This window comes from Schistocerca nitens, chromosome 5 (assembly GCF_023898315.1).
Source record: "Schistocerca nitens isolate TAMUIC-IGC-003100 chromosome 5, iqSchNite1.1, whole genome shotgun sequence".
Classification (NCBI taxonomy): domain Eukaryota; kingdom Metazoa; phylum Arthropoda; class Insecta; order Orthoptera; family Acrididae; genus Schistocerca; species Schistocerca nitens.
In genome coordinates, this window is record NC_064618.1 from 563,823,464 (window position 1) to 563,849,338 (window position 25,875).

Sequence of the window (25,875 nt, forward strand, 5' to 3'; positions counted from 1 at the left end):
GTTACCCATCTGTTTTTGTGAGGTATTTTTACAGGCATGTAGACTTTTGGTAATATCTTTTCAAAGATCAGTTTAAATAATGTGGATGATTTAGAAAATTTCATATACACATTGGTTTCCTTATATGCTTCATCCCAGCTTTGTTTTGCAAGTTCCTTTGAAAAATCTTTTATTTTGATTTCTGATAGATGTCGTTCATAGGCTTGTAGTTTAGGGAATGATTCAATGCCTGATTTTACTGTTGTTATTTGACAGAGATGGTCTGATAGTCGGAGATCTTTTACAGCTACATGACATTTTTCCCGGTCCATATTTGTGGTTGTTGTTGTTGTGGTCTTCAGTCCTGAGACTGGTTTGATGCAGCTCTCCATGCTACCCTATCCTGTGTAAGTTTCTTCATCTCCCAGTACCTACTGCAACCTACATCTTTCTGAATTTGCTTAGTGTATTCATCTCTTGGTCTCCCTCTACGATTTTTACCCTCCACACTGCCCTCCAATGCTGAATTTGTGATCTCTTGGTGCCTCAGAACATGTCCTATCAATCGGTCCCTTCTTCTCGTCAAGTTGTGCCACAAACTCCTCTTCTCGCCAATTCTATTCAATACCACCTCATTAGTTACGTGTTCTACCCATCTAATCTTCAGCATTCATCTGTAGCACCACATTTCGAAAGCTTCTATTCTCTTCTTGTCCAAACTATTTATCTTCCATGTTTCATTTCTGTACATGGCTACACTCCATACAAATACTTTCAGAAACGACTTCCCGACACTTAAATCTATACTCGATTTTAACAAATTTCTCTTCTTCAGAAACGCTTTCCTTGCCATAGTCAGTCTACGTTTTATATCCTCTCTGCTTCGACCATCATCAGTTATTTTGCTCCCCAAATAGCAAAACTCCTTTACTACTGTAAGTGTCTCATTTCCTAATCTAATTCCCCCAGCATCACCAAACTTAATTCAACTATTAATTCAACTACATTCCATTTTCCTCATTTTGCTTTTGTTGATGTTCATCGTATATCCTCCTTTCAAGGCACTGTCCATTCCGTTCAACTGCTCTTCCAAGTCCTTTCCTGTCTCTGACAGAATTACAATGTCATCGGCGAATCTCAAAGTTTTTATTTCTTCTCACTGGTTTTTAATCCCTACTCGGAATTTTTCTTTTGTTTCCTTTACTGCATGCTCAATATACAGATTAAATAACATTGGGGAGAGGCTACAACCCTGTCTTACTCCCTTCCCAACCACTGCTTCCCTTTCATGTCCCTCGACTCTTATAACTGCCATCTGGTTTCTGTACAAATTGTAAATAGCCTTTCGCTCCCTGTATTTTACCCCTGCCGCCTTCAGAATTTGAAAGAGAGTATTCCAGTCAACATTGTCAAATGCTTTCTCTAAGTCTACAAATGCTAGAAACTTAGGTTTGCCTTTCCTTAATCTATTTTCTAAGATAAGTCGTAGGGTCAGTATTGTATCACGTGTTCCGACATTCATACGGAAAATAAACTGATCTTCCCCGAGGTCGGCTGCTACCAGTTTTTCCATTCGTCTGTAAAGAATTCATGTTAGTATTTTGCAGCTGTGACTTATTAAACTTATAGTTCAGTAATTTTCACATCTGTCAACACCTGCTTTCTTTGGGATTGGAATTATTATATTCTTCTTGGAGTCTGAGGGTATTTCGCCTGTCTCTACATCTTGCTCACTAGATGGTATAGTATTGTCAGGACTGGCTCTCCCAAGGCTGTCAGTAGTTCTAATGAAATGTTGTCTACTCCCAAGGCCTTGTTTCGACTCTCTTTCAGTGCTCTGCCAAATTCTTTGCGCAGTATCATATCTTCCATTTAATCTTCATCTACATCCTCTTCCATTTCCATAATATTGTCCTCAAGAACATCGCTCTTGTATAGACCCTCTACATACTCATTCCACCTTTCTACTTTCCTTTCTTTGCTTAGAACTGGGTTTCCATCTGAGCTCTTGATGTTCATACAAGTGGTTCTCTTTTCTCCAAAGGTCTCTTTAATTTTCCTGTAGGCAGTATCTATCTTACCCCTAGTGAGATTAGCCTCTACGTCCTTACATTTGTCCTCTAGCCAATCCTGCTTAGCCACTTTGCACTTCCTGTCGATCTCATTTTTGAGATGTTTGTATTCCTTTTTGCCTGCTTCTTTTACTGCATTTTTATATTTTCTCCTTTCATCAATTAAATTCAATATTTCTTCTGTTACCCAAGGAGTTCTACTAGCCCTCGTCTTTTTACCTACTTGATCCTCTGCTGCCTTCACTACTTCATCCCTCAAAGCTACCCATTCCTCTTCTACTGTATTTCATTCCCCAACTCCTGTCAATTGTTCCCTTATGCTCTCCCTGAAACTCTCTATGACCTCTGGTTTAGTCAGTTTGTCCAGATCCCATCTCCTTAAATTCCCACCTTTTTGCAGTTTCTTCAGTTTTAATCTACAGTTCATAACCAATAGATTGTGGTCAGATCTGATACCTTTTAGTATCTCCGGGATTCTTCCATGTATAGAACCTCCTTTTATGATACTTGAACCAAGTGTTAGCTATGATTATGTTATGGTCTGTGCAAAATTGTACCAGACAGTCTCCTCTTTCATTTCTTATCCCCAATCCATATTCAACTACTATGTTTCCTTCTTTCCCTTTTCCTACACTCGAATTCCAGTCACCCATCACTATTAAATTTTCGTCTCCCCTCACTATCTGAATATTTGCTTTTATCTCATCATACATTTCATCAATTTCTTCATCATCTGCAGAGCTAGTTGGCATATAAACTTGTACTACTGTAGTAGGCGTGGGCTTCGTGTCTATCTTGGCCACATATTTTTAGTGAAGTTCGCTGGCAGGAGGAACAAGAGTTTTGGTCAGGTGAATACAGGGTTATAAATACAAAATCGAATAGAGGTAATGCAGGAATAGGTTTAGTAATGAATAAAAAAATAGGCGTGTGGGTAAGCTACTACAAACATTTTTGTGCTCACATGGTCAATTACTGATGCAGTCACTGTGGTAACCCATGCTGCACTATTTACCAATAAGGGGCAACCACTAGGGGCAACTTTGAAGGATATTTATGAGGGTGCTGCTGGGTTAATTTATGATATTAGTAATAAAATTATAAACAGCTGACCAGTTGCAATGGATAAAGGAATTCTTTACCTAGGTTTCGACAAATATAAATTTGTCTTCTTCGGAAGGTAGCCTAAGAACAATGAACATCATAGCTTACATTAGAAAAGTATGAAACTTATAAGCCAAGAATAAATTTTATCACAAATTAGAGAACTCTTGCATTACAGAAGTATGATAATGACGACTGGTACTTACAATTTTACATTAGTAAGGACTATGTACCATCGCCGTTTATTGTCAGCATTGACCCATGTGTCAAAAATAAAATATAGCCCTAGAATTAGGGTTCGTCACGTAAATATAAAATAGCTCATGGGTCTTGCAGAGCTCACAACCGACTGAGTGTAATCGGTGAGTGTAGTTACTCTGAAAACAGGGCAGGTGGCACTCGTGCTGAGAAACATGTGCCAATTGGCGTACAAAGGCAACGTGTAAATTATCAGTAATAATAACGTCCATAGGTAGAGTAACAATAAAAAAGGAAGGAAATTAACACTCCCGTTATAACAGTATGGGAGCATTGGTACAAATAATGTAGTTATACATCAAAAAAGGCAGGTGGCGCTTACGCCAAGAAACTTACGCCAAGTGGCATATACAGCCACAATATAAAAAATTACGTTACTATATTAGTGAATCCCACAAACGGTATACATGTCAGAACTGTAAAATTGACAATAATGGCTCTTGTCAGGAAAGAATTACGAACACTGGTACACGATCCTGTTAGTACACATTCACAGGGAATACCAAAATTTTAGAGCCAGGTAAAATCACATAAGGGCCGATGTAGTAGCAAACATACATCATGACAAAACCACCATTACATAAGGGGTAGTGAGCTTAAAGCACTGAAGGTGCATCATAGCTTCCTGAGGAAATAAACCACTAAGGTTACCAGCATTAATGTTAAACATTACAGGTCCAAAGCCTTCGAAAAATTGTCTACAGGCAAGGTTCAACTGGTCGTTCAGTATATTACCGTCCTTGAGCTCAAGATGTTTGAAAATTTGTAACTCTTCCCACAGATCTAATCTACGCCCTTTGTCTTCTGTGTAGGATAACAGTGTCTTCTAAATGTTTTGGCGTATGACTGGCTATCAGGAGGTGTATCAGAAGTAGAATTGTGTATATTCGCTCCTTTTTTACCTAATATATGTTCTTTGTATCTTGTTTTCACAGCTCTGCCTGCTTGACCAATATAATATGGACAGTTGTTACAGGTTAGTTTGTAAACCGCTGAATTGGAAAACCAATCGCCGGCGATCTCTACTGAATGTACAAGATTTCTTTTTAAACTGTTATCTGTAGAGAAGGAGACGTTACAGTTGTATTTTTTCATTATAAGATGTTTTATCCTATATGATATATTGTCCAAGAAAGGAATATAAATAAATTTTTTAGCTTCTTTGCTATCAGCTTTGAGCAACAACCTCCCCACACATTTGAAAATCATCTTTTGACAATAGCATGTCCCGCGAAAAGAACAGTTGGGACACCCATGTTAGTTGATGGTTTCGTGACGTGACGGCCAGTATTAACTGGTCTTAATTCAGTTGAGAGTATTTCATGTAAATGATAAAATTGTAACCTTCATGTTTTACTTACATACTACTTCAAAAATATAAAAGTCACGAGGACAGCAATAAATGAAGCACTCTTCAAATTACGGTACTCATCACGTGTTCAGATGAGGATCCACTACCGGAAAGAATGATCCATTGTTGAGAGAGAATATCGATGTTTTTGGCTTCTGTTGTCGATGCATCGGCGATCTATCGCCGTTCAAAACATCGATGCTAACCTCGATGTTTATATAAGAAACCACAATGTTTTGAAAACACTAAACAGGTGTTGGCGTCCCCATCCTTGATGAGAGAGATTATTCAAACACAGCAAAGTGATAAAGCAGAGTGCGATGTACAGGGTATATAATACGTTATAGCGCTATTGAATAAATATATGATTACATCTTGACGACGAATGTTGGCGCTGTAGGAGAAAAGACTGTGATAGGAAATTTTCTGCTGTGGCGCTATATGCACCGGAAAAAAGCAAGTTTTGTAACTAATTATTATGAATTCACGGTCTGCAGCAGGTCAGCTTTCAACAATATCTTTTATAATGTTTAGGACTACATTATTTCCTCGAACAATGTTAGTAGCGGTATCAAGGTAAGTTCGGAAACTTTGTGTTGTACTATAAGTGAAACTTATTCCGTAAATTCCTGTTTGCTTGTTTTGTTATCGTGACAGTAAGCGGTGTTGTAATTGGCGTGTGGTTTGTCCGCTTTCCTGTCTCTTGGAATTCATATTAAATAAGTTATCGAACCGGGAATTTCGAGAACAATTAAGTCTCCACAGCATCGATGCGGCATTGGACTTCAATCCTTCCTTGCCTCTTGATGACTGATGAGACGCGCGATTTGTATCGTACCAAAAATATGAAAAGTTATACATAGACACTCGAAAATTGCCTAACATATAGGATAATGAAGTTTTTTTTGTTCCTAGTACAAGGGGACGCATGCTGTGCACGACTGCGAAAGGGAGCAAATTACGACATCAGATACAGCAACACACAGAGGTTTCTAGAGACCATTTAACGCCAGAAATTGCACTCCACCTTATTACTCCTTCTTGCGAATTATGGAAATGCAAAGATCAAGCTCAAGTACCATTCAGTGATCCATACTGGGCTTTTTATTGGCCTGGTGGGCAAGCTGTTGCAAGGTGACTGCCTTCACTTGTTTCTTTATTTCGACCATATGCATAACGTTGTTCTAGATGATGTTGAACGCGACTTAAATTTAATGTTTATAAAGAAAAATAATCGTTGCCGAAAGTTTGTGTATTCACTTACTGAATAGAAGCAGTTGTTATCCTCTAATAGCTCTTCACATGTTTTTGTTTTTAATCGCATTTTAAATCATTTAGATCATTTTAATTGTTTAAGTTGTGACATTTCATACACAGTGTTGATACCATAGATAAAATGTTGCCAAGGCTTAGGGGCTATATGTCAAGACACTACACATATTTAAAAAACAAAATATACAGCAAACATAGATGAAAATTCATAACACAGTACCAATTCCTACACTAGCATATGGAAGTGAATTACAAGTCTGAAGCAGGCCACAGGTGTATCACTTGAAATATGTTTCTGAAATTGTTGCGAAAGGATTTGCAAAATAAGACAAAACAAGTGTAATATTACAATGTAATTGAGTGTTTTAAAAAAATAAATAGGCCTAGCCTAAATGAAATAAGATCAGACAGATTTATTAATAAAGGAATTGGAGAAGCATATGAATCAACAAATTCGAATGAACACATAATAAGATTAAAAGACATAAGATTGCCTCACAGAAGTAAGAACTTCAAATCAAGAGAATGCAGAAGTATGGGGAGACTGAGAAAATTAGAGTAACATAACAGGCATATACATATGTACCATTGTACATAAAGGTATGCTGGGTCAATGGAATTATCCTATTCTAGCCATCTGCTTTCACCCATGATGCAATGGTGTTGTGGTGTGTGATGTCACTATGGTGTGGAGAGTTTGAGTTGGTTGTGTTTGAAGATGACGTTTTGATTGTGCCCACTGGTGGTGGATGTAGACGTGCCGAGTTCAATGCGTGGGATTAGGTTCATTTCAGTTTTGGTTGTCATTTTGCTAATGTGCTATTCAGTTTAGGTTGTTGGTGTGGTAATGTGTGTTGTGGAAGTGTTTTCAGTGAGTTATTAAGGTTTTTTGTTTATGTATTTGACATTTTTGTTAGATCTAATTAAGTTTGGTGTTTGCTGTGTGGAAAAAGTCTAATTTTTTAATTGCTTTTTGTTAGATATAGATATGATAATGAAGTTCATAAGTGCATCATTATGTTCTGAGATGGGTGTTGAATTGATGTCTGTCATACAGTTTCCCACAGCTATTCGGTCTTATTGCTGAATATGTTAGGTGTCGTATTTGTGGCAACAACATGAGTTTGATGAGAGTTCTGACAGCTGGGGCCCAGGACATGTAATATGCAGTGTTGTCGGAGCACAGGTGTGTGTGTGTGTGTGTGTGTGTGTGTGTGTGTGTGTGTGTGTGTGTGTTTTTCTATGGTAATTGTGATGTTTTGTTTATTTTACATGTATGGTAGGTTGGTTGTGTTTTAATTCATGTAGCAAATATGAGGTATTTACGTTTTTGAGTTTTAGGATTCCACTTTTTGGAGTTGTAGGTGTTGGGATATTTGGTATTGTGGTCTTGTTGGTGTTGTGGAATGGGAAATACGGAAGCGTCCGATCCTGCCCGTCTGCTTTGACCCATGACGTCACAAATATGGCGGAAACAAAAACAAACACACACACTTTCCACAAGAAGCCTAATGACACTAACGGGACAAGCGCAGGGAAATGGGGTGTTTTGGGTGGGGGACAAACTAAATATAAACAAATTTAGACGCCTTGCGTAGCTACAACGTGTAAGTGAAGACAGCCATGCATGAAAACCCACCCACCTCCCCAGGGGTCGTAACCCCTGCAACCCATAGAAGATAAAGATGCTTCAGTAGCTGATTAGTGTTTTTTGTCTTTAAAAAAAAAAAAAAATCTCACGGGATAGAACGAACAGATCAGAAAGATAAATATAATAAACTAAAACAGAAATTGGAGGAAACAGATAATTAAAATAAGTAATAGGTGTTTTTAAATTTTAAAAAAAATCTCACGAGATAGAACGAACAGATCAGAAAAGTAAATAAAATAAGATAAAACAGAACTGGTGACAGCCACACTCAAACCAAACTCCGCGCTGTCATGACGTTACACACGACAACACCCTTACGTCACAGGTCAAAGCTGACGCGTGGGATCGGACGCTTCTGTCGACCCGTGGAATGTTGTAAATTAATTTTTTTATTATCTTATTTGTTTTGGGATGGTGCAGTGTTCTTTCATTGTTGTATATTTAGCATGCCCCCACCCTAAACCCCCAATTTTCCACGGTTGTTTTGTTAATTTTATTTTTGGAGTGAGGCATTATTGTGTCATTTTAATTTTTGTTTGTGTTTGTTGGCATGTGTATGTAGTGATGTTATTGTTGTCATTTTGTATACACTGTAAGTAACCATTTCCTCCCTATTCATGACGGCGGGGGTCAAAGCAGATGGGTGGAATTGGACACTTCTGTAATGCCAAGTATGCCCCATTTTGATTTCATCGTCGGTAGGCTCTAAGGAGAACTGAAAAAATGGGTGATAAATGATGATTTAGAAATCATAGGTCATAGGATTCCTAGTTTATAAAGTTGCATATCTAGTTTTGTGAACATATATATAGCTACAGCCACTTGCCAATCTTGTTATCTCTTATTTGATAGCACTTCATCATCAGTAACTGTATGATTGCGTAACTTCAGACATTGTTACTAAAATATAAAGTAACTCGTTCTTCAAACAATATATGAAACTAAAGCACTTCCCAGTTTGTATTCCCTACTGAAAAACACAAATCTTATATTACTCAGGTCGTGGTAATTGTACTGCGGTAGTGGTGTCTGGCAGCAGCCTTTGTTTTCCGCTTCACTTCTCCACGCCACATCCGTCTGCACTTGGCACTGTAGGTATGATTGTGTCCGGAGCACTCATGGTCACAGAGAACTCTTTTGTCATGTTTTTTCGAAGAGGTCAAGAGTTGTTTATTTCCAATAAATTTAAATGACAAGTATTTTCTATGTGGATGGCCCAAATACATAAATCTAGCTGTGAACCGAGATGTTTTCTGTACTTTCCAGTTACTTCTGCAGACATGCCTGGCAGCTAATAACTAGATTCAGACACAAGTTGTAACATATATATGGTGCATTGCGCAACAATTTTGAAAGCAGATGTACTTCCTCTTGCAATGGATTTAAGTTTCTTATCATTGCAGTAGAAACATCACCTCCAGTAACAAGTAACCTGATTTTTTGATACCTTCAGTTTTTCTAAAGTGTTTCAAAATCTGGCACTTTGGCTGCAAATTCTTCTGTAGGTGACCAGTGCTGAACACTGTGTCATGGTTTACTTTAAACATATGCAAATCACTACAGAATTGCACACACATAACCCATAACGTGTTAGTACAGTTACCAGGTTTAATTGCAAGTCCGTAAACAAATTCACAGAAAAATCATCAATCCAGATAACATCCACAGGCGTAGTCCTGGCAGCACAAGAGTTGTCATCAGATCAGTGTGGGTAGTTTGGGTGAACAGGGTGAAGAACCATGAAGTGCTCAGGCTGTAATGCTGGCTTTTAGAGGCAGTGTGACATCACAGGGCATGCCCTCTGTTTTTTACAGCCTATCTCACCACACCAAGCATGCACTGCTCTTTGACGAGAGACTGTCCCCAATTGTGTGACCTCTAGTTACACATCAGTATCACTGTTGTTATTGTGGTGATGGTGGTAGTCTTTAGTCCTTAGACTGGTTTGATGCAGCTCTCCATGCTACTCTATCCTGTGCGAGCTTCTTCATCTTCCAGTGCCTACTGCAACCTACATCCTCCTGTATCTGCTTAGTGTATTCATCTCTTGGTCTCCTTCTGATTTTTACCCTCCACAATGCCCCCCAATACTAAACTGGTGATCATCGATGCCTCAGAACATGTCCTACAAACCGATCCCTTCTTCTAGTCAAGTTGTGCCACAAACTCATCTTCTCCCCAATTCTATTCAATACCTCCTCATTAGTTACGTGATCTACCCATCTAATCACCAGCATTCTTCCGTAGCACCACATTTCGAAAGCTTCTATTCTCTTCTTGTCCAAACTATTTATCTTCCATGTTTCATTTCTGTACATGGCTACACTCCATACAAATACTTTCAGAAACGACTTCCCGACACTTAAATCTATACTCGATTTTAACAAATTTCTCTTCTTCAGAAACGCTTTCCTTGCCATAGTCAGTCTACATTTTATATCCTCTCTACTTCGACCATCATCAGTTATTTTGCTCCCCAAATAGCAAAACTCCTTTACTACTGTAAGTGTCTCATTTCCTAATCTAATTCCCCCAGCATCACCAAACTTAATTCAACTATTAATTTAACTACATTCCATTATCCTCATTTTGCTTTTGTTGATGTTCATCGTATATCCTCCTTTCAAGGCACTGTCCATTCCGTTCAACAGCTCTTCCAAGTCCTTTGCTGTCTCTGACAGAATTACAATGTCATTGGCGAACCTCAAAGTTTTTATTTCTTCTCACTGGTTTTTAATCCCTACTCGGAATTTTTCTTTTGTTTCCTTTACTGCTTGCTCAATATACAGATTGAATAACATCGGGGAGAGGCTACAACCCTGTCTCGCTCCCTTCCCAACCACTGTTTCCCTCTCATGTCCCTCGACTCTTAAAACTGCCATCTGGTTTCTGTACAAATTGTAAATAGCCTTTCGCTCCCTGTATTTTACCCCTGCCGCCTTCAGAATTTGAAAGAGAGTATTCCAGTCAACATTGTCAAATGCTTTCTCTAAGTCTACAAATGCTAGAAACTTAGGTTTGCCTTTCCTTAATCTATTTTCTAAGATAAGTCGTAGGGTCAGTATTGTATCACTTGTTCCAACATTCATACGGAAAATAAACTGATCTTCCCCAAGGTCGGCTGCTACCAGTTTTTCCATTCGTCTGTAAAGAATTCATGTTAGTATTTTGCAGCTGTGACTTATTAAACTTATAGTTCAGTAATTTTCACATCTGTCAACACCTGCTTTCTTTGGGATTGGAATTATTATATTCTTCTTGAAGTCTGAGGGTATTTCGCCTGTCTCTACATCTTGCTCACCAGATGGTATAGTTCTGTCAGGACTGGCTCTCCCAAGGCTGTCAGTAGTTCTAATGGAATGTTGTCTACTCCCAAGGCCTTGTTTCGACTCTCTTTCAGTGCTCTGCCAAATTCTTTGCGCAGTATCATATCTTCCATTTAATCTTCATATACATCCTCTTCCATTTCCATAATATTGTCCTCAAGAACATCGCTCTTGTATAGACCCTCTACATACTCATTCCACCTTTCTACTTTCCTTTCTTTGCTTAGAACTGGGTTTCCATCTAAGCTCTTGATATTCATACAAGTGGTTCTCTTTTCTCCAAAGGTCTCTTTAATTTTCCTGTAGGCAGTATCTATCTTACCGCTAGTGATATATGCCTCTACATCCTTACATTTGTCCTGTAGCCATCCCTGCTTAGCCATTTTGCACTTCCTGTCGATCTCATTTTTGAGACGTTTGTATTCCTTTTTGCCTGCTTCTTTTACTGCATTTTTATATTTTCTCCTTTCATCAATTAAATTCAATATTTCTTCTGTTACCCAAGGATTTCTACTAGCCCTCGTCTTTTTACCTACTTGATCCTCTGCTGCCTTCACTACTTCATCCCTCAAAGCTACCCATTCTTCTTCTACTGTATTTCATTCCCCTACTCCTGTCAATTGTTCCCTTATGCTCTCCCTGAAACTCTCTACGACCTCTGGTTTAGTCAGTTTGTCCAGGTCCCATCTCCTTAAATTTCCACCTTTTTGCAGTTTCTTCAGTTTTAATCTGCAGTTCATAACCAATAGATTGTGGTCAAAATCCACATCTGCCCCTGGAAATGTCTTACAATTTAAAACCTGGTTCCTAAATCTCTGTCTTACCATTATATAATCTATCTGATACCTTTGAGTATCTCTAGGCTTCTTCCATGTATACAACCTTCTTTCATGATTCTTGAACCAAGTGTTAGCTATGGTTAAGTTATGCTCTGTGCAAAATTCTACCAGGCGGCTTCCTCTTTCATTTCTTACCTCCAATCCATATTCACCTACTATGTTTCCTCCTCTCTCTTTTCCTATTATTGAATTCCAGTTACCCATGACTATTAAATTTTCGTCTCCCTTCAGTATTTGAATAATTTATTTTATCTTATCATACATTTCAGCAATTTCTTCGTCATCTGCAGAGCTAGTTGTCATATAAACTTGTACTACTGTTGTAGGCGTGGGCTTCGTGTCTATCTTAGCTACAATAATGCGTTCACTATGCTGTTTGTAGTAGCTTACCCACACTCCTATTTTTTTATTCATTATTAAACCTACTCCTGCATGATACCTATTTGATTTTGTATTTATAACCCTGTATTCACCTGACCAAAAGTCTTGTTCCTCCTGCCACCAAACTTCATTAATTCCCACTATATCTAACTTTAACCTATCCATTTCCTTTTTTAAATTTTCTAACCTACTTGCCCGATTAAGGGATCTGACATTCCACGCTCCGATCTGTAGAACGTCAGTTTTCTTTCTCCTGATGACGACGTCCTCTTGAGTATTCCACGCCCAGGGATCCGAATGGGGGATTATTTTACCTCCAGAATATTTTACCCAAGAGGATGCCATCATCATTTAGTCATACAGTAAACCTGCATGCCCTCGGTAAAAATTACGGCTGTAGTTTCCCCTTGCTTTCAGCCGTTCGCAGTACCAGCACAGCAAGGCTGTTTTGGTTAGTGTTACAAAGCCAGATCAGTCAATCATCCAGACTGGTGCCCCTGCAGCTACTGAAAAGGCTACTGCCCCTCTTCAGAAACCACACGTTTGTCTGGCCTCTCAACAGATACCCCTCCGTTTTGGTTGCACCTACGGAACAGCTATCTGTATCACATAGGCACGCAAGCCTCCCACCAACGGCAAGGTCCATGGTTCATGTGGGAGGGGGGGCAGAGAATAGTGACAATATAAACAAAAAGGTAAGAATTTTGAACACATAGGGTGAATATAACAAGCAACTGGATTACGGAAGTGTCCGATTCCACTCATCTACTTTGACCCATGACGACATCAATTCTGCAGAAATGGCTATTCTAAGCATCTCCAATATGGCACCTACGATGTCACACACGTCAACAAACATGAAAATACATATAAATAAGACAATAACATCTCCCTCCCAAAAATACAATCAAACCAATGGGACAACTGTAGGAAATTGATTGGGGGGGGTTTTAGGGTGGGAACTAGCTAAATATAATAGTAAAGGAAACACATTACGATCCCAAAACACAAAATGACGAAAAAAAAAATTACAACATTCCTCTACACCAACAAAATCTACAGGAATCGGACACTTCGCTTGACCTACATAGGTCAACCACAGCTGACGATACCAAAACACCAACATCTACAACGAAAAGTACAAAATCTAGAATCAGCCATTTCCTTTGACATATACTGATCAACCACAACTATTGATACCAAAAAAACCAACACCCACAACTACAAAAAATAAGATACCACCCATGACACCTCAAAAATCCAAAAATTAAACATCCCTACATAAATTAAAACACATTCAAAGCACCATAAATTCACAAAACATCACAACTCAAAAAGAATAGATCGCCCTCAAAAAAGATTCTGCCACTGTAAAGTAGGTCGACCTCCCCACACACACACACCAACCCCTGTTCCGAGACGTCGGAACTCTGGTCAACCTCGTGAAAAATACTACACTTCACAATTTCTGCGATCAGTCCAAATAACTGGAGGAATTTAATAATGGACGTGTCCTCCCCCATCTCTGACTGCAACATAGCACTGTTGTATTTCATTTTCAGATCCATAACTGACAGTAGAAGCCACACAATAAATTAAACAGCTTACCACACCACAAACAGCAAATCAGTAACATCTAATGAAAATACCAAACACATAAACAAACACAACCAACTCAAAAGCTCCGCGCTATAATGATGTCACACACAGCACCCTTATGTCATGGATTAAAACAGACAGGTGGAATTGGACAGTTCCATTGACCCTAAGCCTTGAACAGTAGTCAAATCTTGGACAATGAAAGTTTTTGTAAACTAGACACGTAAAGTTTGTACTTGAATACACAGGCTGTCCAAAGTTTCTATGCACTCTTTGATCTAGTAACTGAATAATACAGTTTTCTTCTTGATGGAAAGTTTAAAAAACAGAAATAAAAAGGCTTATACAAATATAGGTTATGGTACATTGAAAACTTTCAAAAAACACTTTTCACTTGAATACTGTCATTGATAGATGACATTTACTTCCTGCACACAAAATGATTGATTCTGAATGACTCAGATGGAGACCACAGCTTCCACATGTTAACTGGGTTTTCGTGTGATGTCTCTGGCTGTCTGGCTACTTGCGTTCTTCCAGCATATGTAGCATCTTGCTTTCCTGCTTGGTTCCTCATTTGCAGCAATTTTGGTTACCTCTAGTTTCTTTACAAGGATCTCTCCCGTCATGCAAATAATAGGCAACTTTAGTCCTTTCAGGTCCTTGAATTGCTGTTCTGCATATGATTTCAAAAGTTCGGGGCCTAGTTCATGAAGATACAATTTTTTGGTATTTGAATTTCCTTCATTCCTCTTAGGCACATTGGTCTTGAACAGTGTGTATGAGTTTACTGCTGCTGTATCAAGTAGGCTTTAGGATATTGACAGTGGCCATCTTCTCGACCCCTTTTTGTAGTGCATATCCTAGCCATTTCATCTACGGCACCCATCCACCCTATGTGGGATTAGAGTATAGGTTTATATGGGTTTTCTTTTTTGGTGTTTCTACTTCTACTTCTGCATCATGATGTTGTGTTGACATCATCAACAGATTTATTTATTTTTTCTTTGTGATGTAAGAGACAATTGTTACTGAAGGCTTCTGAGTAGATGGAACTGTAATGCAAATTTGGAGGAATACAGCTCTCTGCCTGCTGTCGTCATAAGTTTCTGTGGTATGTGTTTTCTGTTGAAAGGCCCCAACCAACGTAAGTTTGTAATCTTCATACAGAATGTCCACCAATTCCACAGAAATGTAAAAACGGTCAGTTGTGATATTGTAGCCTGTATTCTTTATTGGCTCCACCAATCTCTTCACAATCTCAGGAGGGTGTCATTCACAGGAAGGTCTAATGTGTTTTCCAGCATACACTTCAATTTTTGTTATGTATCGTTAAGTTACACGACTAAGAATTCTAGTAACTATACCACATTTTCCAGGTTTGTCTGTGAAGAAAATTTGAAAAGGACAACGACCTTTGGAAAGACATAGCATTTCATCAATTGTAGTGTGAGATCAACTTATGAATTACTTTGAAAATATTCCATTCAGTTCTTCAAATATGTGACGCAGTGGTGCAAATTTGGCACCTACATGTCTTTCTGCCCTGGTACCTTTATCATGAAAGCAATGAATTTTCAGTAGTTGTCTTACACATAGTTGGTCTATATATGGCACTTCCCAGTAAATTTGACCATAAGTCAGATACAAAATATTAGTGTTGTTACTTTCCTAGCAGTAGTTATTCCCTGATGTTCACAGACTATGTTGTCAAAATCCCTTTTACAATGTGTTATAACGTCAAGTTTAACAAATATATTTCAGAACGTCACAACACATATAAGTCACAGAGTAAGTTGACAAGCAAGACGTGTACACGTTAGCATTCGAATGAGCACTGAGTCCCAGTCTAGCAGCCGCTGCTTGGCTGGCCGCTTAGGTGGCGCAGCTGCTGCATGGCTGGCAGACAGCGCCGCACGTGGAGACGCGCGTAATTGCGCGGCGGCGCTTTGATTGATCGGCGAGTCACAACACTTTTCCCCCCTTTGAAATTGTTGCACTGGTCTTGATGGAGGTGTCCTGGAGATGGCTAACGTCCATAGGCGTTGTTTGACTCGCCGTAAAGTCTCGAGGAGGAGGCTTCCCGTACGGACGGAAGTGTCCCTGATGATAACGGGTCGAGATGACAGGAGACGTAGGGGTCGAATCTGCTGGGGCCCCATGCACCAATCTGCCTGCTGCGGCAAGTCCAGTTAATATGACAGGAGACATGGGCGATGTGTCGGCGTCTGTTGGAGGAGGAGGAGGAGGCGAGTAGATTTGCTCTGACAGAGGATAGTCATCCGGTTCTTGCATGGGCACGTCTCCTGGTGGCGTCCGTTCTTGTGCTGGCGTCGCGATGATGGTGAGAGGGCTGCGTTGTGAGTATTGAGAGATGCCAAGATCCCGAGCGTCAGGTAGAGCCGAAGGTGGTGTAGCGGCATTCGGAACAGGAGTTGCCGGCACACGAGGCCGAAGCTGGTCCGAATGACGCACTGCAACACCCGTGTCCGTCTGGATTTCATACAGGTGTTTGCCACGGTATCGTAAGATGCGGCCCGGGTTCTATTTTGGCTGCCTGCCATATCCCCATACCCAGACGAGGTCGTCGGTGGTGAACCGGCCAAGTGAAGGCACCCGCGGCTGTGAGGTGGAAGACCACAGAAGATGAAGTAAGGGGACTAATGACCTCAGCAGTTGAGTCCCATAGTGCTCAGAGCCATTTGAGCCAGCCAAGATGAAGTAGCGTGCGGGGCTGTCGGCCATGTAAGAGCTCAGCCGGGCTGTGGTCGCCCATGGGGGTGAAACGGTAAGACGCCAGAAACTGGAGAAGCGCATCATCAGCAGCAGAAGAAGTCAGAAGTTTCCGCATCTGATCCTTAAATGTGTGGACCAGTCGTTCAGCCTCACCGTTGGATTGTGGATGGAATGGTGGGGCCGTGACATGCATAATGCCGTGACGAGTACAAAAATACGCAAATTTGGAAGAGGCAAATTGCGGACCATTATCAGTAACAAGAGTAGAGGGGAGGCCTTCCAAAGAAAAAATGCAGGCGAGAGCACTGGTGGTTGCCCCGGTGGTAGGCGATGTGCAACGGACAATCAATGGAAAGTTAGAGTAGGCGTCAATTACGAGGAGCCAATAAGTGCCTAAAAAGGGTCCTGCAAAGTCAGCATGAATGCGCTCCAAGGGCTTCTCAGGCGAAGGCCACGGTGACAAAGATGACTTCGGGGCAGCGGCCTGTGACGCACAAGGGCCGCAGGCAGCGACCATGTGTGCTATTTCAGAGTTGATGCCAGGCCAGTATACATGACGGCGCGCCAGAGATTTTGTGCGAGACACACCCCAGTGCCCTTGGTGCAGGAGGCGCAAGACCGAAGCACGCAAAGACGCAGGTGCCACGACACGCGGCGAAGCATTGTCAGTGGAGAGGAGGATAACACCATCCCTAGTCGTGAGGGGGTAGCGCAAAGCGTAGTAGTTCTGCAACGGATCAGAAGTCTTAGCGGACGGGCGATCTGGCCAACCCTTCTGAATACAGCGTAAAACCCGGGAGAGGGTAGGATCAGAACTCGTAGCAGCCGCCAGCCTGTCCCCAGTGATGGGGAACCCGTCCACAACCCGCTGCTCGGCAACATCCAGGTGGAAACACAAAAGTTCGTCCCTATCGAATACCTGATCAGGACCCATGGGAAGGCGAGACAGAGCATCAGCATTTGCATGTTAAGCTGTTGGCCGGAAATGAATCCCATAATTGAAACGATACAAGTAAAGAGCCCAACGCTGGAGGAGGTGTGCAGCCTTGTCAGGAAGTGACGTTGATGGATGAAACAAGTGGTTTGTGATCCGTAACAAGATGAAATTTTGAGCCATAGAGAAAAACACCAAACTTATGAAGAGCATAAATAATGGCCAAAGCTCCTTTTTCAATTTGAGAATACTTTTGTTGGGCATCCGTGAGCGTTTTGGAGGCATAAGCAATGGGTTGTTCTGAACCGTCAGAAAAACGGTGCGCAAGGACTGCACCGACCCCGTATTGAGAGGTGTCTGTGGCAAGAACAAGATGTTGGCCAGGTCGATAAGTAGCCAGGCACGGGGCCTGTTTCAGCATAGTCTTCAATTTCTGGAAAGCCGTATCGCATGGCGCGGACCAGTGAAATGGCACGTTTTTATGCAACAGGCGATGCAATGGCTGAGCCACCGAAGCCGCAGACAATAAAAACTTGTGATGGTATGCTATTTTCCCCAAGAAGGCCTGCAGTTCCTTAACAGATGTAGGGCGAGGAAGGGCATCGATTGCAGCGACAGTTTGCTGAAGCGGACGAATACCCTCCCGAGAGAGTTGAAACCCCAAGTACGTGATAGATGCCTGAAAAAATTGTGATTTCTGAAGATTACACTTAAGACCGGCAGTCTGTAAGACATGAAAAAGTGTGTGGAGATTTTGAAGATGTTCTTCAGTGGTGGAGCCAGTGACAACAATGTCGTTCATGTAATTGATACACCCAGGGACAGGGAGCAATAATTGTTCCAAGAATCGCTGAAAGAGAGCAGGGGCGCTAGCAACCCCGAATGGCAATTGTTGGTATTGATAGAGGCCAAAAGGCGTGTTAAGGACCAGAAACTGCCGGGAAGGTGCGTCGAGAGGAAGTTGATGATAAGCTTCTGACAGGTCAATTTTAGAAAAATATTGGCCTCCAGCAGGTTTAGTGAACAGTTCTTCAGGACGGGGCATAGGGTGAGTGTCTGTGAGGCATTGAGCATTTACAGTGGCTTTGAAATCGCCACAGAGACGAGTATCACCATTTGGCTTAGCAACGACAGGAGAGGACCACTCACTGGAAGTGACAGGAAGCAAGACCCCTGAAGTAGTGAGACGATCCAGCTCCCGTTTTACCCGATCACGAAGGGCCACAGGAATGGGCCGAGCCCGAAAAAACTTAGGCTGAGCAGTGGGTTTGAGCGTGATATGAGCTTCAAAGTCATTTGCACGGCCTAACCCAGGAGAAAAAAGGGACGAAAATGTCGTCGACATGGAATCCAGTTGAGCATAAGGAATAGCATCAGAGACACTATTGACAGAGTCATCTGTGGAGACCCAAAAACGCGAAAGGCATCGAAACCAAAAAGATTTTCTGCGTTGGTCTGGTCGACCACAAATATGGGAACAGTGCGAACGACGGATTTGTAAGATACCTCAGCTTTAAACTGTCCCAATAGAGAAATCTTCTGTTTATTGTACGTCCGTAATTGCCGAGTGACAGGTGACAGGAGTGGAGAACCCAACTGAAGATACGTCTGAGAATTAATTATAGTGGCAGCAGAACCCGTATCCACTTGCATGCGAACATCTCGACCAAGGATTTGGACAGTGAGGAATAACTTTCCGGAAAAGGAAGAAGTGCAATTGACAGACAACACAGAATCAGTATCATGTTCATGAACATCATGTATGTGGTCGGATTTGCAAACGGAAGACACATGACCTTTCTTTTTGCTATTGTGACACACAGCCCAACGTTAGGGACAATCCTCGCGTGAATGTTTCGTAAAACACCGCGGACATGAAGGAAGTTGCCGGGGGTTTTGCAGTTTCTTAGCGGGTTGTTTACGGCTAGGCCGAGGCTGCGCGTGGGAGCGCACTGCGGCCACATCGGCCGGAGGGGACGCGCCGCACGCGTCGTCAACAGTGAACAGAGGTTGTATTTCCCCGACATCACCCCACGCCTCTATTTGCGCCCCAGCGGCGCGAGAAATTTCAAAAGACTGCGCAATGGAGAGAACTTCATCTAGAGTCGGATTCGCCAACTGAAGGGCACGTTGCCGAACTTCTTTGTCGGGCGCCGACCGGATAATAGCGTCCCATACCATGGAATCGGCATAGGATTCTTTGTGAACGTCAGTAACAAATTGACACTTTCGACTGAGGCCGTGAAGTTCAGCAGCCCAAGCGCGATAGGATTGATGTGGCTGTTTTTGACAACGATAAAAGGCAACACGAGAGGCTACGACATGAGTTTGCTTTTGAAAATAGACAGACAGAAGTGAGCACATTTCAGCAAAGGACAAAGACGCAGGATCCTTCAAAGGAGCCAATTGCGACAACAACCGATACATTTGAGGTGAAATCCAAGAAAGGAACAGAGACTTACATGGTTGTTCGTCCGTGACATGAAATGCCAAGAAGTGCTGTCGAAGACGTTTTTCATAATCAGACCAATTTGACGCCGCGACGAAATCGCGATTCGCCGCTGTTAGAAGTGTTTGCTGTTCAAGAAGATTTTGCAATAGTTGCTCGACAGTAGCCGTGGAACCCTGTGGGTCAACGGTGAAAAGGAAAAATCCACTACCTCGTCGCCAATTGTTATAATGTCAAGTTTAACAAATATATTTCAGAACGTCACAACACATATAAGTCACAGAGTAAGTTGACAAGCAAGACATGTGTACACGTTAGCATTCGAATGAGCACTGAGTCCCATTCTAGCGGCCGCTGCTCGGCTGGCCGCTTAGGTGGCACAGCTCACAGAACACCAATATAATAGAAGTGCAAAGACCACGTTATTATACGGCAACACAGAACGACACCAGCGGTACTTGTTGCCTGGCTGTGAACTTCAATATGAAAAAATACGGCGCAAAAATCTCTTATGTTTATTTCTAAATACGCGAATTAGATGACAATATTTTTCATTTAATCTTTGAATGTGGGCCGCATAGTGCAGTAATAAATGTTTTTGAGATCTTGCAAAGTAATATATAAAAGAAATCTCAATCAAAAACAACCATTAACTACTCGTAGCTGCAGTTTACATTGTGAAAATTTTCGTAAATTACGACGTCACCTTTTGACTGTGAAATTTTTTTGTGAAACTCAATATTGCGATTTTGGCCGTGTGGCCATTATCATGTGGAAATAAACGAGCTTTAGCACATGCCAGACTAAAAAATCATCTGACATTGCACGCATATATAAATGATCTTTACGTTTCCACATATCCTAAAGCACACTATGTCCACTCGCATGATCGAAAGTGGAATAGTAGGTTACACAAATACATAACTACACAGCTAAAGCATAACCAAGAGGTCATTTACAAAAAAAAAAAAAATCTGTGCTACAAACCAAGGATGTACTGTAAAGTCTACAAAATCTGATTTATTATTTTTTCTGTTGATTGTTATTTATGGATATTCAGTCATCCGAAAGTGAACTAATGCAGAGTTCAAATAAATTTATGAAACACACAAAATACTACTTTACATCAACTGAAAAACAAATTGGGAGCAGAGCAGGTAGACACTCCATGAATGTAGCCAAAATGTTTTTGCCAATGAGACATACAAAGAAAATGAACTGCAACACATAACATTTTTTTTTTCTTTTTTCCCCAACTTGGCTGTTATTTTGGCAACACCCATCATGTTTAAATAATGAAAAAAGACGCTGGTACAACATTTGTTTTTAACATTTTTATTTATTTACCTCCTCTTTGAAAACTTTGTTTGGTACACTACTGAAAATTAACACAAATTCCCCTTGACAGCACTTTATTCATTATACTTTTGGAGTCCAATCATCACATCTAGAAAGCGTTAAGTTACATTCCTGCTGAATTACCAGATTTTGTCATAACAAATCAAAGGCATGATTTTGATACAAGAACATGTAATTCTCTGCTTTTAACACAACATTTGTATATGTATAGGGAGCTTACTCTCGTTGTACACATAATAAACACTGAAATACAAAGTCTTTTAACATGATTTGAACTTCTTTTTAAGTTGTTGCATACACAATTTCCTCTTGTTTGTAAATTTCTTTTCCTTCACATACTTGTAGATTATAAATGGAATACTTGTCTTCAGAAGTCTCTCTTCAATGTCATGTTTATTACAAATTGTTGTATGAGACAGAACAAATGATTTTTAAAAATTATCATGTAGTCTTGTTGTGTGACCATGACTATTTAGATATTCATACAGCTGATCATGGAGTGCCCTTAGGAAAATCATGACTCTTTCACTTGCATATTTCAAATGAGAATGCTCCTGACTATTCTCTTTAAATGAGGTAAACAAATGATTTTCAGTCACAACAGAGGAGTAGAGACTGGTATTACATGTTTCACAATCATCTGGTACATCTATGGCTTGTAGTACATAGCCTGCTACATAGGCTAAGGATTGTTGATCTTCTACAGACTCGATGATACCATCTGAGTAAGAATAAATTTGCTCAGGTGTATCAGTGTCATTCATCTCACATTCACTTAAATGTTCACTCCTACCACTAGCTGCCAAAAAGTGACACAAACTGCTCAAGGGAGTGTAATCATCATTTTCACAGTTACTTACACTCATGGCTTTGAAAGGCAAAGTCATATGATTGACAACACAAGTCTTCAGAGCTTGTACAAACTGAAAACAAGTTGGGTTTGTATTAGCAATACCATGTTGTCTTATACAACAAAAGAAATTTTCTAAAGCATCTTGATTGAACGCCTTTAAATTTAAGTACTTAAAGCCAACCACTTTCAAGGTCTTCCACAAGAAAATAATAGACTGTAATGTAATCTGCCAACCTTTTATGAAGCTAAACATATTAGTCTTGTTCCTTCCCATTTTTAAATCTATTATTTGCCAGCTGCCTATTTCCCTCAATATGTTATACCACATTTCTGAATGTGGTGAATTTTCTGATAAAGCACATCTAAATTGTTTTCCATCCCTGGGATATTGCTCATTACTGTTGAGTGAATCAAAGAGATTATCTACCTTTTCCACAAACTCAGCTGTGTGTATAGCTTCAGATGGTAATGTATGAGTAGAAACATATGTTTCAGTTGCAGCTGCAACAGCAACAGTATGGCCCATTTGTGCAGCAGCAACTTTTACCTTAATTTTGACATGGGAATCAAAAACGTTAAAGTGTTGTGCTTTTAATTTGGGTAGAGTTTTGAACCCTTTTTTTTTCTTTTTTTAAAATCCAAAACGAACACTGTACTGATGTACTCGAACTTTGCTGCTTTGTGAGGTTCGAATTGAATTTTATTATCTATCAAAGCATTTCTAGTGTTTTGAGCAGATGTGGTACATCATAAATGGTAACAATTGGTTGATTATTGACGACAAAATGAAATATACTGGGCTTCAACAACTTTGCTTCACACAGTTGCTTAAGGGCCTTTTGGTTTGTTGCATTCTGGTCACATACAGTACAAACCACTTTGAACCCAATATTCTGTAGTTCACTTATGATGTGAACAATGAGTGATTTCAAATGGGTGTAGTGGAAAGTGGTTGCGGTAAAGTAATATGCTAGAACTTCCCGAATGAGATTTTCACTCTGCAGCGGAGTGTGCGCTGATATGAAACTTCCTGGCAGATTAAAACTGTGTGCCCGACCGAGACTCGAACTCGGGACCTTTGCCTATCGCGGGCAAGCGCTCTACCATCTGAGCTACCGAAGCACGACTCACGCCCGGTACTCACAGCTTTACTTCTGCCAGTATCTCGTCTCTTACCTTCCAAACTTTACAGAAGCTCTCCTGCGAAATGTCCCGAGTTCGAGTCTCGGTCGGGCACATAGTTTTAATCTGCCAGGAAGTTTCATGCTAGAACTTGTTTCCAAGTCCTGTGAATGCCTTTCATCATAAAAACCAATGCTTGACTAGCAGCTACAGGTGAACGTCCTAAATGACCCAAGTCCTGATACCCATAGATTAGCTGTTTGTGTGCATCATAGTGCATACCATCATCCAGAGACATTTCATCACAAAGTAGAGCACAATACTCGTCATTTTCATGCATATTACTTACTTCCCTTGCTAAAAAGTTTAATAAAGCTGGATTAAGTCCTGTATCGAATGGTATGTGGGAAAGCACTCCCTTGAGCAGCCTGACAGATGGAAGGGAGAAGTATGTGGCCAAATATCTGTACAACCGGGGACTACGCTTATAAATAGATAAAGCAAATGCCTTATCTTGTAGACCACTGTACTGCTGTGGACTGCATATTGGCATTTCTTAACTGACTATTAATAAAAGTTTGTCACATCATTCAACTCTTCTTCAATTAACTGATATTTCCTGTCATCATACAACTCTTTTAGAATTTTCAATTTATTCCTCTCATTCTGTAGCTGTTTTTACAATTTACACACTCTGGAAACTGTAATTCTATGCAGTTTATACATTTTGTGTTTTCTTGGAGTTAAATCACGTTTAGAAACGCCAGATCCCATTACACCTGGACTACTTTCAACATCATAAACAGGCGAGGATAAAAAGCTGTACTCACCATCATCTGTGCTCTGTAAAGGGGGACTGCTTCGTTGTATTACTGTAGATTTTGCATTGTGACCTGTCTCGTGCACACTTATATTTGCACCCGATGTAGTGAAACCGCCGCCACCACCACCACCACCACCACCACCACCAGTGTAACATAGATGGGTGGGGGGAGGGTGATACAACACCAATTCCATGTGCTTTGGTATAACACCAGGATTTAGCCTGTGTCTAGTAAAGTTCACAAAATCTGCTTCATAAAAATGATCCTCACACACATAATAATAACTACAGTTGACACCTCCATCTATATTACAGATCAATTTCCACTTCTTTAAAGTTTCACTTTTTGATGCAGCTGGAAATTTACAGAAATGTTTATTCTTGTGTTTGGAATTAGTTTTTACATAAGAACTACTACTGCATCCGGGAAACTTGCATGAGTATTTCAATTTCAATCTCAAACTGGATTCTTCTCTTCTTGTATGATCCATCCTCATGTATCTGAAATGTTATTCAAACCAAAAATTAGGAACAAGAAAAAAGATCAGGTTGGTTTACATTGATTAATGTTAAAGAAAACGCAATGTAAAATTAATTTCCCTGTCAAAAATCATATTAGCTTATGTCTAAATGCAGCTATCCTGTACTGAAGTATTGATAACTGTTATCATGGCTTGTAATCTGATGTGGTATTGCTACAAAATAGTGAAAAAACGAAACAAATTCTCATTTCTACTACGGATATGCACATCACTCTATATATAACTGCGTGAGCGTAGTTGCACTATATTCTATATTCAACACTACTTCGTTAAACAGTGCTATCAGGCAGTAGAAACACTGCTTATTGTACCATTCCAGTATATTTCAGCATCTAGATACCATGGTAGATACCAAATTCAACTGTACATTATCAGTAACAGTTACAGCTGTAAATCTGTATTACATTGTGTTGAGCATTAAAGTGCGAGAAGATTTCTACTGCATTGGAAATTGCCACAATAATACGTGTAAATGTCCAACTGCTTGAAGGAACTGCTTTGTGTGACTTCAAAACAAATGTCTTATTATGTGAGAACACAACCTTTGTCGATACAACAGCAACAAACACTTTTTTCCTGGATAGAGTGTTATGTACTGTACAGAATATTTACTGTCGAAAACGGGAAATAGAACACACTCGAGGCATTACGAAGCAATTGTAACACGTCCAATATTTGGTGTGCAGTAAACGGCACAATAAATGGTACTTATTATGTCACTAAGAGTACTTCGTGGCAAAAAGGAAGATGAATCAAAGTCTGATAACATTTCAGATACATGAGGATGGATCATACAAGAAGAGAAGAATCCAGTTTGAGATTGAAATTGAAATACTCGTGCAAGTTTCCCGGATGCAGGAGTAGTTATTACGTAAAAACAAATTCCAAACACAAGAATAAACATTTCTGTAAATTTCCAGCTGCATCAAAAAGTGAGACTTTAAAGAAGTGGAAATTGATCTGTAATATAGATGGAGGTGTCAACTGTAGTTATTATTATGTGTGTGAGGATCATTTTTATGAAGTAGATTTTGTGAACTTTACTAGACACAGGCTAAATCCTGGTGTTATACCAAAGCACATGGAATTGGTGTTGTATCACCCTCCCCCCACCCATCTATGTTACACTGGTGGTGGTGGTGGTGGTGGTGGTGGTGGTGGTGGTGGTGGTGGCGGCGGTTTCACCACATCGGGTGCAAATATAAGTGTGCACGAGACAGGTCAC

At 40.4% G+C, this 25,875-nt stretch overlaps 1 protein-coding gene across 2 annotated transcripts in view; it reads left to right on the forward strand.

The window, feature by feature from the left end:
- The first annotated feature begins 4,982 nt into the window (after window positions 1-4,982).
- The window catches only part of LOC126259696 (electron transfer flavoprotein beta subunit lysine methyltransferase-like), a 69,279-nt gene continuing 48,386 nt past the window's right edge, over window positions 4,983-25,875 (forward strand). The window contains exons 1-2 of one of the 2 annotated variants that reach the window (XM_049956659.1): window positions 4,983-5,340; window positions 5,680-5,898. In XM_049956659.1, coding sequence (XP_049812616.1) covers window positions 5,243-5,340; window positions 5,680-5,898 — 317 coding nt within the window. In that variant the 5' untranslated portion in view covers window positions 4,983-5,242. The remainder of the gene's footprint in view (window positions 5,341-5,679; window positions 5,899-25,875) is intronic. The other variant, XM_049956660.1, reaches the window with a different exon arrangement.